The 13,143-nt window shown below is 47.2% G+C and overlaps 1 protein-coding gene across 1 annotated transcript in view; it reads right to left on the minus strand.

The window, feature by feature from the left end:
- Window positions 1–4,337: 4,337 nt before the first annotated feature.
- The window catches only part of LOC106575379 (heparan-sulfate 6-O-sulfotransferase 1-A), a 32,792-nt gene continuing 23,986 nt past the window's right edge, over window positions 4,338–13,143 (minus strand). The window contains exons 2-4 of the mRNA XM_014151876.2: window positions 7,118–7,340; window positions 6,754–7,002; window positions 4,338–6,473 (exon numbers count right to left, since the gene is read on the minus strand). Of these exons, the coding sequence (XP_014007351.1) occupies window positions 6,150–6,473; window positions 6,754–7,002; window positions 7,118–7,340 (796 nt within the window). The 3' untranslated portion in view covers window positions 4,338–6,149. The remainder of the gene's footprint in view (window positions 6,474–6,753; window positions 7,003–7,117; window positions 7,341–13,143) is intronic.

A 13,143-nucleotide genomic window follows, 5' to 3' on the forward strand; every position in this document is an offset into this window, starting at 1 on the left:
ACTGCTAAAGCTAACTCTCTCTCCTCTGCTCTCATCCTTCTAGACCTATCTGCTGCCTTTGATACTGTGAACCATCAGATCCTCCTCTCCACCCTCTCCGAGTTGGGCATCTCCGGCGCGGCCCACGCTTGGATTGCATCCTACCTGACAGGTCGCTCCTACCATGTGGCGTGGCGAGAATCTGTCTCCGCACCATGCGCTCTCACCACTGGTGTCCCCCAGGGCTCTGTTCTAGGTCCTCTCCTATTCTCGCTATACACCAAGTCACTTGGCTCTGTCATATCCTCACATGGTCTCTCCTATCATTGCTATGCAGACGACACACAATTAGTCTTCTCCTTTCCCCCTTCTGATAACCAGGCGGCGAATTGCATCTCTGCATGTCTGTCAGACATATCAGTGTGGATGACGGATCACCAGCTCAAGCTGAACCTCGGCAAGACGGAGCTGCTCTTCCTCCCGGGGAAGGACTGCCCGTTCCATGATCTCGCCATCACGGTTGACAACTCCCTTGTGTCCTCCTCCCAGAGTGCTAAGAACCTTGGCGTGATCCTGGACAACACCCTGTCGTTCTCCACTAACATCAAGGCGGTGACCCGATCCTGTAGGTTCATGCTCTACAACATTTGCAGAGTACGACCCTGCCTCACACAGGAAGCGGCGCAGGTCCTAATCCAGGCACTTGTCATCTCCCGTCTGGATTACTGCAACTCGCTGTTGGCTGGGCTCCCTGCCTGTGCCATTAAACCCCTACAACTCATCCAGAACGCCGCAGCCCGTCTGGTGTTCAACCTTCCCAAGTTCTCTCACGTCACCCCGCTCCTCCGCTCTCTCCACTGGCTTCCAGTTGAAGCTCGCATCCGCTACAAGACCATGGTGATTGCCTACGGAGCTGTGAAGGGAACGGCACCTCCATACCTTAAGGCTCTGATCAGGCCCTACACCCAAACAAGGGCACTGCGTTCATCCACCTCTGGCCTGCTGGCCCCCCTACCTCTGAGGAAGCACAGTTCCCGCTCAGCCCAGTCAAAACTGTTCGCTGCTCTGGTACCCCAATGGTGGAACAAGCTCCCTCACGACGCCAGGACAGCGGAGTCAATCACCACCTTCCGGAGACACCTGAAACCCCACCTCTTTAAGGAATACCTAGGATAGGATAAAGTAATCCTTCTAACCCCCCCCTTAAAAGATTTAGATGCACTATTGTAAAGTGGTTGTTCCACTGGATATCATAAGGTGAATGCACCAATTTGTAAGTCGCTCTGGATAAGAGCGTCTGCTAAATGACTTAAATGTAAATGTAAATGTAATATGTACATGTAGGTAGAGGTGAAAGTGACAAGGCAATCAGGAAAGATAATAAACAGTGTAGCAGCAGCATATGTGAAGACTGTGAAAGTTTGTTTGTGTGTGTGGCGTCAATATGCATGTGTGTGTGTGTATGTTTTGTGTGTGTGAGCATATGTATGTATGTAGTCTTGTGCGTGTTTGAGTGTCAGTGTAGTATGTGTGAGTGTGTGGGTAGAGTCCAGTGAGTGTACATAGAGTCAGCGCAAATAAAAAGGGGGTCAATGCAAATAGTCTGGGTAGCCATTTGATTAACTGGTTCAGCAGTCTTATGGCTTGGAGGTAGAAGCTGTTCAGGAGCCTTTTGGTCCCAGACTTTGCACTCCGGTACTGTTTGCCGTGTGGTAGCAGAGAGAACAGTCTATGACTTGGGTGGCTGGAGTCTTTGACAATTTTTAGGGCCTTCCTCAGACACCGCCTGGTATAGAGGTCCTGGATGGCAGGGAGCTATGCCCCAGTGATGTACTGGGCTGTACTTGCTACCCTCTCAATGGCACTGCCCTTAGCAAGGACTCACATGAAACCACACACACACACACTCCCCATGCTAAAACAGGCTTTTGGGCTCTACAGTGCCTCTATCTATCTCTATGGTGCACACATCAGAATCAGAATCACCTTCATTTGCCAAGTCCATTTTCACATACCCAGAATTTGACTTAGTAAAGTGCTGCTGCTAGCAATAGAAAAAAATATACAGACAGAATATAGACCAAGCAATTTACATAATCTACAGGTTATTGCGACTGCACCAGGCCACCAACTGTGGGAAGGATAGGTAACCAGACTGCAGTCTGCAGCCCGTCTGCTTTAGAAATTACAGAGGAGAGAGGGTCAGTTCCTGAGGGACTCTACTAGCTCAATGGTTTGATTTAATATTAATACAAAAAAGAGCTGGTCCATTAATTATCCTGTCAGACCTGACCTTCACACACACCAATACACACACCACACATGCCCTCCTCCCCCACAAACACACGCCTACACAAATGCACACACGCACACACTCCCCACAGGGGCCGTTTGTCTGTCAGGAAGGTGATGTCTCCAGATGAATTATGGGAGGTGGCTGTCATCTTTGGGGTCAAATACAAAATGGCGTCCCTGGGGTGGGAGGTCAGCGTTCTCCCTGGCTGCTGTCGCACCTCGCACGACTGCCATTGTATAGGTTACACACAGGCCCAGCCCTGTGCAAACAACCCCAATTAAACTCACTCACATTAATATTATCACACTCTACTGTGTGTGTGTGTGTGTGTCTTTGGTTTCATGTGAGTCCTTGCTAATTTAAGTCTCCATGTCAGTATAATGGGGGTGAGGATAGGTCCCCAACATGAAGCTAATTCACCACTAGTGAAGCGGGGAACACTATCATTAACATGAACCTGTAGAGAGGAGGAGGAGGAGGCAGTTGTATTTGGTATTAATACTGACTAGTCCCAGTTATTGATGATATATTGGCATATAATTTGAATATTATTCAACATATTAAATCACATATAAGAGAAACACGTTACGGCCCATCTCTAACTTGTAATCCATATCGCTTCCATTGACTCAGCCGAACCCACATCTGCTTTCCCGTTAGGGTGTGTGTGTGTGTGTGTGTGTGTCTATAAATGTCTGATTAATGGTAATTCAACCGAGGGTCCAAGAGGACAAGCCATGGGTCATGGACAGTATAAATCTCTGGGTGTCAGTGGGGTTCTACTGTATATTTATTTGACATTAACGAGCAATAGACACACACAGCCTCTGGGCTATGTTCTTTATAAGACCCTCTATGAACTCACTGTCACAGTGGTACGATTTAGCCTCAACCTCGTAGGATGGCTGGGGCCCTGATGAGATGGTAAGTCACAGTATGGCCCGTTTTTCATTGCCCTTTAGAAGAATCCACACCTGATAGATAGGAGAGTTGCTCCTAAGCCTTTTTTTAACTTGTTTTACTTGTCTGCTCTTGGAATAACAGCGACCCTGGGTTGTGTGTATTGACACAAAGGGTGAATCTGAGATTATAGACATGGAGTTTAGTATAGTCCACCATGTACTCTCTATCCAGGGAAATATTGTTCAGCCTTGTGGTGTGTCAGAGGTCCATGCACTTTAGGGACCAGAATGGAAATAAGACTCTGACTTCCTGTTTATGATTTTAAAATGTACGTATTCTTGTGTTTTTTAAACTGCCAAATAAAATCAATCAATCAAAGATCACTGGGTTGCTATATTGAGTGGCGCAGTGGTCTAAGGCACTGAATCTCAGTACAAGAGGCGTTACTATAGTACCTGGTTCGAATCCAGGCTGCATCACATCCGGCTGTGATTGGTAGTCCCATAGGGTGGCGCACAATTGACCCAGTGTCGTCTGTGTTAGGCTGTCATTGTAAATAAGAATTTGTTCTTATGCTTAAATAAAGGTGAAATAAAAAATGGTAAAAAAAATATTAATTATGAGGCTGCTTACAACTGCTCTTCCCTGGCTCCCTCTCCTGTCCTTGCTCCATGAAGGGCATCAAGTGTTGTTATTTACACCTCACCTCTATCGACCTGACTCTACTTGATCCCTTACCCTATCTGCCTCATCCTGGCTCCTTCTACCCCACCCACTCTTCCTCCTCCTCCTCCTCCTCTCCTCAATCCACCAAGGACATGAAGTGTAATTTACTCCCCAAAACCCCTCCACTCAAGCCACAGGCTGTTCCCACTGGCCTTGGATAGAGGTGTGTGTGTAGATTGAATTAGACAGTAGATCAGTGTTGACAGGACCAAGGCTGTCATTAAGAGGGAACAGGTTGTTTTATGAGGTCAAGGTTCTGCAGTTTTACTGTGTGTGTGTGTGTGTGTGTGTGTGTGTGTGTGTGTGTGTGTGTGTGTGTGTGTGTGTGTGTGTGTGTGTGTGAGAGAGAATGAGAAAAAGAACTAGAGAGAGAACGCATAACATATACAGTATATGAGTGCACCAATGTTGGAAATAACACTAAAACAAGGGACAGTTTTTCAAAAATGGAATATTTTAATTAGTGGTTTGATGATCTGTTTTTGCAATCATAAGATCATTTCCTGAATGACACTGATAGTGGGAACGGGACACCATCGGCAGAACATTCAAAAAACTAGTTGAGACACACAGGAAGTAAACGTTTGTGATGGAAAATATTCAATTTCATTCAACAGAAATATTTAAGACACTAGTGTAAGCGATACGATTGTAAAGAAAGTTTATAGCAGTATGACCTGGTATAATTTGAGTTTGAGGGACTCCAAAAGCGTTACCATCGATGAGTAGTGCTGTAGTTGACATAATGGTGTGTGTGTGTGTTATTTTGGACATATTCACGTAGGGAGTGATACAGAGTCAGATATCAAGGTGACCTAGGGTTAAGGGAAACGTCTACCTCAACCATTTGTCTCTGTGTGCGTGTGTCTCCCTCCATGTTAAGAATAAATTAAAAGGGTTCCCATTCAGCCTTCTAACACTAGGCTAAGAGATTGGTCATATAGCATGTCAATCACACAGCAATGCTACTGCAATTCTCTCGATCTCGCACACAATCACACAGGATATTTACAAATGCATACACACTATTTACACTATTTACATGTGTATGTGCACACAGACAGACACACACAGAAACACAGTGGAAAAGTAGTCACAAAAGTGGTGTGAGCCTGAAATATCAGGTAGGTCTAATAGTCATCATGCCTGTCCTGAGAGGCACTAACTACCAATCAGAAGTAAGGTTGGGCTCAGTTCCATTTATACTGCATCAGATCAGCTCTAACATTCATCACATCCATGGCCACGTCTCAAACTACACCCTATTCCTTATAGGGCCACATAGGGCTCTGATGAAAAGTAGTGCACTGTATAGGGAATAGGGCGTCAGAAGTAGCGCACTACATAAGGAATAATAGGGTGTTGGAATGGAAGTAGTGCCCCACAAAAGGGAATAAGATGTAATTTGGATGGATTGTTACCCAGTTGTCTACACACATATATGCATGTCCCCATCATGTTGAAATAATATCTATGGTCCGTCTGTCGGTTACATTTCCTTTACAAAACATCGGCAGTAACATTGGTCTCAGTGTATTACAATGCTGCTTAAAACAAACATAAAAACAAAATAATAATAAACGTAGTAGTTCTAAAATGAGAATTGCATCATTAAGACACATGTTCATTTATTTAACTAGGCAAGTCAGTTAAGAACAAATTCTTATTTTCAATGACGGCCTAGGAACAGTGGGTTAACTGCCTTGTTCAAGGGGCAGAACGACAGATTTGTACCTTGTCAGCTCGGGGATTCGATCTTGCAACCAATTGGGTACTAGTCCAACACTCTAACCATTAGGCTACCTGCCGCCCCAATTTTCATGTCTGAAATGGTGGCTGATTTCCAAGCAAAAATATTTTTATACATAGTCCAAGTCTTGCTTTACATAGTCTTTTTTCTGTAAATGTTACATTTTCATTTTCTTGGTTCAGCTCAGCCAATGGAAAACCTTCTGTCCAATGGTTTAAAACTCTGCTCTCGGATTGGAGCTATACATCCAGGAAGTAAAGAGGTCCTTTGCAAGGGATTTCTGGGAGTTTCCCCACTATAGTTTTCTTGACCGTGCACTTTACGTGGGGTACCAGAGAGACAAAGAGGGAGAGAGGAGGCAAGGGAGAGCGAGAGAGAGGGAACAATGAAAGTCGGTTTTCAGTGACATTCAATCCATTCCTCTACTTCAGTCTCCATAACTACCCTATACACTTTCATCCCTGACCTCTAACCTCCGATGAGTGTGTGTGTGCGTTACCAACGATTAATTATCTGGTTAATATAGTCTTCTGTCGGTAACCTCCTTCCCACCTCCTCTGTTCTCCCCCCATCCTCTGGGTCCTCCACTTCTCCCTCCCCTGGTCCAGGGGTTAGTTTGGATCTAGAAGGCCACAGGCCCACTCCCAGACCTTGACCCTCGACCCCTAATCCCTGACCGTTGTGGTTCTGGTTGTGTGTCCTGAGACGTTGCAGCCGTCGTTCCTGCTGCCTGGTGTACTGGTATCTCTGCTGGAACAGGTCTCTGGCGTAATCATACAGCTCCATGTCCAGCTCATTCAGCTCCTCGATGTGCTGCACCTGGAGGGAGGGAGGGAGGGTGTCAGTTTACAGTCCACTCCTGATGCAAACATCTGTGGATGGTGGGGAATTGTCTGTTCAACTTTGTTCAACAATTTACCAACCAAGTACAGCCAATATGGTGGATAACTCTGAAAACAGCACAGTATCCTGGTGTGATAACATATTGCAAATGGCAACACACACACACACACACACACACACACACACACACACACACACACACACACACACACACACACACACACACACACACACACACACACACACACACACACACCGTAGTGTTGTCCAAATCCACTCCGGCTGCTCTGGTGCTGTTGTATTGCATAAAGGGTCGTATGAACCTCAGTCTGAAGGTGCGTTCAAACAGGAACTGGGTTTTCCTCTGGTACTCTGTCAGGCCGAAGAAGGCCATGTCCCTCAGGTTCTTCTTAGCAGAGTCTAATAACAGCTGAGAACGCCTCTGCTCTGGGACTGTAGACATGTTGTAGCAGCCTACCAGGCTCAGGTCTGCTAGCATGCGAACCTACAGGAAAAGGTAAGGGTAGGTTAGTACATTTCAACATTGTGTGGACCATAAAATTAGTCTATTCTATCCAAATGTGTGTGTGTGTGTGTGTGTCCATTTATTAGTCTCTCACCTGTCTGTTATTGGCCAGGTTATAAGGACAGTCCATGAACTGCTGCAAGGTACATCCTGACCAATCAGAACCCTCGTAGCAGGCTGGTAGTTCCTCCGGCGTAGGGGTTCGTCCATCACACATGTGTAATGAGGTCTTCCACGTCGCACCCCTCTGGACGTGTCTCCATTCGCTGAGGTACCGAGACACTGGGTCCCTTAAGAGGGTTATGTAGTAGAATTTCCTAAAAGAGGAGAGAGAAGAGCGATGAGGGAGAGAGAGAGGTTAGACATACTGGATGTACTGATATAACTTACTGTGTAGTTCCACAAATAGCCAAAGGGTGGCAGTGTTTGCAATGGTTTGTTACTATGGTTTCGATCCCTGGGAAATAAAACTCATTGGAACCAGGGGGAAAGAGAGAGAGGGGGAAGAGAGAGAGGGGGAAGAGAGAGAGAGGGGGAAGAGAGAGAGAGGGGGAAGAGAGAGAGAGGGGGAAGGAGAGAGAGGGGGAGAGAGAGAGACGGGGGGAGAGAGAGAGAGGGGGAGAGAGAGAGAGAGAGAGAGAGAGAGAGAGAGGGGGGAGAGAGAGAGGGGGAGAGAGAGGGGGAGGGAGAGAGAGAGAGAGGGGGTGAGAGAGAGGGGAAAGAGAGAGGGGGGAAGAGAGAGAGAGAGGGGGTGAGAGAGAGGGGAAAGAGAGAGAGGGGGAAGAGAGAGAGAGGGGGAAGAGAGAGAGAGGGGGAAGAGAGAGAGAGGGGGAAGGAGAGAGAGGGGGAGAGAGAGAGAGACGGGGGGAGAGAGAGAGGGGAGAGAGAGAGAGAGAGAGAGAGAGAGAGGGGGAGAGAGAGAGGGGGAGAGAGAGAGAGAGAGAGGGGTGAGAGAGAGGGGAAAGAGAGAGAGAGAGTGGGGGAGAGAGAGAGAGAGAGAGGGGGAGAGAGAGAGAGAGGGGGGTGAGAGAGAGGGGAAAGAGAGAGAGGGGGGAAGAGAGGGGGAGAGAGAGAGAGAGAGAGAGAGAGAGAGAGAGGGGGAAGAGAGAGAGAGGGGGAGAGAGAGACAGACAGATTGGCTAGGGTCAGTGTTCAGGCTACGGTGCAGGAAACTGCTGGCACATCACAGTACAAACACCCTCACAATCTCTCATATATATACACACACACACACACACACACACACACACACACACACACACACACACACACACACACACACACCATCCCCAGATGCAGTATGAGTCATCTCTCAACAGCAGGGTTGATACTCTAGAGGAAGACGAACCCCACTGAGCCACCTGACAGACCTGTGTGTGTGTGTGTGTGTGTGTGTGTGTGTGTGTGCCCATGAGAGAGAGGATGTTTTTCCTGTGATGTGTTATTGTGTTTACTCCATCGTGGTGTAGAGACACTCCTCATCCTGTCCAACTGGTTGTACCACATCATCAATGTCTACACATAACTCAGAGCTCCCGACAGGAATCTATCCAATGGGCGACACACACACACACACACACACACACACACACACACACACACACACACACACACACACACACACACACACACACACACACACACACAGGGAGAGGGCATCACAACAAGGGGAATGGAGTCCAACTCCCCATCCCCTCATTAGAAGAAGCCAGTAGTACTCACAGAAAAGTCACCTTACAGTACAGTCTGATTACCGGACATGTTTCTCTCTCTCACACACACACACAGTATATTGACTGAGAAAGTGAGAGAACGTGAGCTAGAGAAAGTAACAAAGAAAGAGAAAGAAATATGAAGAGAGAAAGAGTGGGCGAAGTTGAAGAATGTTCAATTAGTTTTGTAATTCAGTGAGAGCAGCGGAGGCCAGGAGCCAGAGCGATTTATCACGTTATGGCTTCTGTTCTAATGAGAAAAGCCATCAGACAGCTCAGCCATATCACCAGCTACAAAAAACCACAAACAACTGCCTATATGCAACGTTGTTGTCTTTGTTGTGTAATAATATAAAGGAAGGAATTCAATCTGCTTTCAACCCTGGCTTGAAGCCGCCTGCAGAAGGATCAGCTACTGGAGTGTGTGTGTGTGTGTGTGTGTGTGTGTGTGTTCTACCAGTGCAGGTCTCCATGTTATCTTAAGGAAACACACAGCGCTTGTCTCCTGAGGAAATCTCAGCTTCCTGCTCCAGAACACAAACCTCTGGCATCTATCTTGCTCTCCTCCCTCCTCTCCCTGTCTCCCTTTCTTTCTCTCTCACTTTATCCTCCCTCCTTCTTTATCCTTCTCATCACCCTCAATCCCCACTCTTTTATCTCTCCATCCCCCTTCCTTTCCCTTTCTCTCTATCCTCCCTCCTTCTTTATCCTTCTCTCCCTCCATCCTCTCATCTCGCTCTCTACCCTACCTCCCTTTCTTCTTCCTGTTTCTCTCCCTGTCCTACCTCCCTTTCTTCTTCCTGTTTCTCTCTCTGTCCTACCTCCCTTTCTTCTTCCTGTTTCTCTCCCTGTCCTACCTCCCTTTCTTCTTCCTGTTTCTCTCCCTGTCCTACCTCCCTTTCTTGTTCCTGTTTCTCTCCCTGTCCTACCTCCCTTTCTTCTTCCTCTTTCTCTCTCTATCCTCTCTCTCTTGTCATCTTACTCAAATCACTGCAACATTCTGCATTTAAAAAAAAAATGAAATATGCAGAGAAAACGTTTTTTTGTCCTCACCTACCGTCAAAAGACATTTCCCATCTAAGCAAGGAAAGGGGAAACATCCGCACCCTGTGTGTCTGGCTGGAGCTGTATTAAGCTGCTTATTTCTTTGTCGGCAGAGATAAGTCAATCCAAACTCATATTTACACATGAAGAGAGAGAGAGGGGGAGAGCAAGAGTGAACTGCCAACGTTTATTCCTGTAACCATAGCCAAATATGTGTGTATGTGAAAAGTATCAAAGTGTGTGTGTGTGTAGTACTTTCTAGGGAAAGCCCTTGGCCTGTCTCCTCTCCTCAGGCCTCTCAGACTGTGGGAGTCAGAGCCAATGGAATGTACGAGCTGTACACTCTGATGATATCAGCCCATGTCATCGGGGTGTGTGTGTGTGTGTGTGTGTGTAAACTGATTCCCTTGACCTCAGTATCTGGGGCAGGCAAGAAACAGCAAGAAACAGCTTGTTTTAGGTATTTTCCCCAGCAAACACACACACACACACACACACACACACACACACACACACACACACACACACACACACACACACACACACACACACACACACACACACACACACACACACACACACACACACAGCGTTAGGATAGGGATGAAGAGGGAGTTAAAGGCAGGAGGGGAGAGGTGAGTGACTGACTAGCTTTAAGGTAGGTTGGGGTAATCAAGGACTGCTTAATGAGGTTACCAGGGTGACAGATGACATCAGTGACACACGCACACCCCTTCCCCTCAGGCCAGGATTAGTGTGTGTCATATCGGGGCTGGAGACGGGAGTGTGAAATTGGAGTGATAAGGTATTTAACATTTAAACACTCTAGACCCCCTCCCTCCTCTCATCTTCCTCCCCTCCCCTCCTCGTCCTCTCCTTCCTTCCGTAGTACTACCACTAGTCTGTCCGTGGCGTGGAAAAGGTAGGACGTGGTGAGTGTGTTTAAACACTGTTCTATAAGATACTACATACTGACTTAACAAGGGGATGATCCCCTAAACCAATCCGATAAGATGTGTCGGCCATCTCGCCAGCACCCACCTAACCTTATTACCTAAATAACCTCAAGAGGTAACAGTCAAGTCTAGTCCAAACAAAGAAGAGACAGAGACAGTGGCAGAAAGAACAGCCCTACAGGCATAAATACCATTTAGACACTATACATATCTGCTTGTTACAGACAGACAGACAGACAGACAGACAGACAGACAGACAGACAGACAGACAGACAGAGAGACAGACAGACGAGTCAACAGCCATCCGGCCTAGTGCTTCCTGGGCCCGGAGAGAAGCCTGGGGCTGGATAAGAGATTCTGTCAGGGGACTGAGGGTTTTCCCTGGGGAGAGGGAGGGGAAGGATGAGTGATGTGAGCGTGTGCGTGTCGGGGGTCTCTGCCAAACATGGCCCACCTGTTAAAAGAAGGGGCTAATGAGCCACGCCTGGGGGAGTGTGAGCATCTGTGTAGAGCGAGGGGGAAACCACAGATTCCTAGGAAAAAGGGAAAGACAGGAGAGGAAAGGGGGGGGGGGGGGTATAATGAAATATTGCGCAACAGGGGCAACAGTCTTGTACAGGGCGGTGTGTTTCCTCACATAAAGGGCAGGGTGAAAGAGGCCTTTTGTCTGGGAGTGTAAGTTGAGCTTCACACAGACGTGCATACGCATAAGAACACGTACACACACAAAGGTGACCAACGTAATGACTGAATTGGCCAGATTTGTCCCAACACATATGTATGCCCACACGCGCATGCACGCTACACGCACGCTACACGCACACACTGATGGCAGCTGCAAACTTAGAGATTAAGGCCAGTGTGACGGACATGCTTATGGCTACAGCTCAGAAAGAGAGAGAGAGGAAATGGAGAGAGAGAGAGAGAACTAAAAGATAATATGAAGTGAAAATGTGCATCTGCTCATTAAAGCCACACTCTGTAAGCAGGCCAGCATCAAATGGAAGGATGAACTTCATTCATTGAAATAACTGGAGAACTCAGACTGTGGCTTTACATTGTAAAGGAAGACAGTTGCATGTTCAGGCTTTCTGTTGGTGTTCAAACCCCCGACTTTACGTTATAGATGTGAAAAGTGCTAGAGGTCATTTCAGTTCCGCTGAGCTAATGTCTCTCTCTCTCTCTCTCTGTCTATCGCTTTCTATTCCTCCTCTCCCTATGATGTTATGAAAAAAGAAGAGGAATGAGAAAAGGGGAGGGAAGAGGAGAGAGAGATGGGCTGAATGTCTTTGTGTGATCAGTTCATTGATGACATGGTGATTCTCTCTGCTCAGACTAGAGGCTGCATCTCTCCATTCTCCCTCTGTAATCCCTGTCACATCTCACCCCCCTAATCAACCCTTCACCTCTCCTCTCATCCCTTCCCTGATCCAGACAGATGCTCCCCTGCGATGCCCTCCTCTCTCTCTCTCTGTGTGTGTGTGTGTGTGTGTGTGTGTGTGTGTGTGTGTGTGTGTGTATCTCCTAGGCAGACACTCCCCTGCGATCCCAATCCCAGATCAGATGCACCGGAATTCCAAGCCAGGCCAGCTGTCGTCTTGGCAATGCTCCGTGATTGTCTGATCACCATGGCCAATCGACACACACACACACACACACACACACACACACACACACACACACACACACACACACACACACACACAGTTTATTTTCACTAACCCTAACCCCCAAAGTTAAGCTCAAAATAACATTTGAACAAATTCAGGACCTGAAAAAAGTCCTGCCTTTTCAACACAGTTCTTGTTTCCCTACCTTGTCAGGACATTCAGGTCAATTATTAGGACATTGGTGTCATGATAAGAAACACAAACGCACAGATCTGCCAACCAGACAAACAAGTCCTCAGAGCAGAAATACAGGCTGCTGAGGGAAAAGAGAAAGAGATCGCCTCATCTTATGCGCCTCCCGTCCTAAGACCCAGACTTACCCATCTTACTGCACTCAACCATGGTGTGTGTGTGTGTGAAGCTCTCCAGCCCCAGAGAACAGAATTCCACTAATGAGGGAGGAATCAGAGAGAATCCAAGGAATCTTAAACAAATTCCAGATAAGACCCTGTGTGTGTGTGTGTGTGTGTGTGTGTGTGTGTGTGTGTGTGTGTGTGTGTGTGTGTGTGGCTGTAAACCTCCCACACTGAGTCAAGGCCTGCAGTCTCAACTATCCTTCTACTATAGGTGTGTGTGTGTGTGTGTGTGTGTGTGTGTGTGTGTGTGTGTGTGTGTGTGTGTGTGTGTGTGTGTGCGTGCCGAGACATTGAACATTAACGCAGCAGAATACTCAGACTTCAGACCCGCCGGCAGATCCTCATCTCACCTACACTGTCTGTCTGTCTGTCTGAGAGAGAC

Source organism: Salmo salar, chromosome ssa17 (genome assembly GCF_905237065.1).
Source record: "Salmo salar chromosome ssa17, Ssal_v3.1, whole genome shotgun sequence".
NCBI lineage: Eukaryota > Metazoa > Chordata > Actinopteri > Salmoniformes > Salmonidae > Salmo > Salmo salar.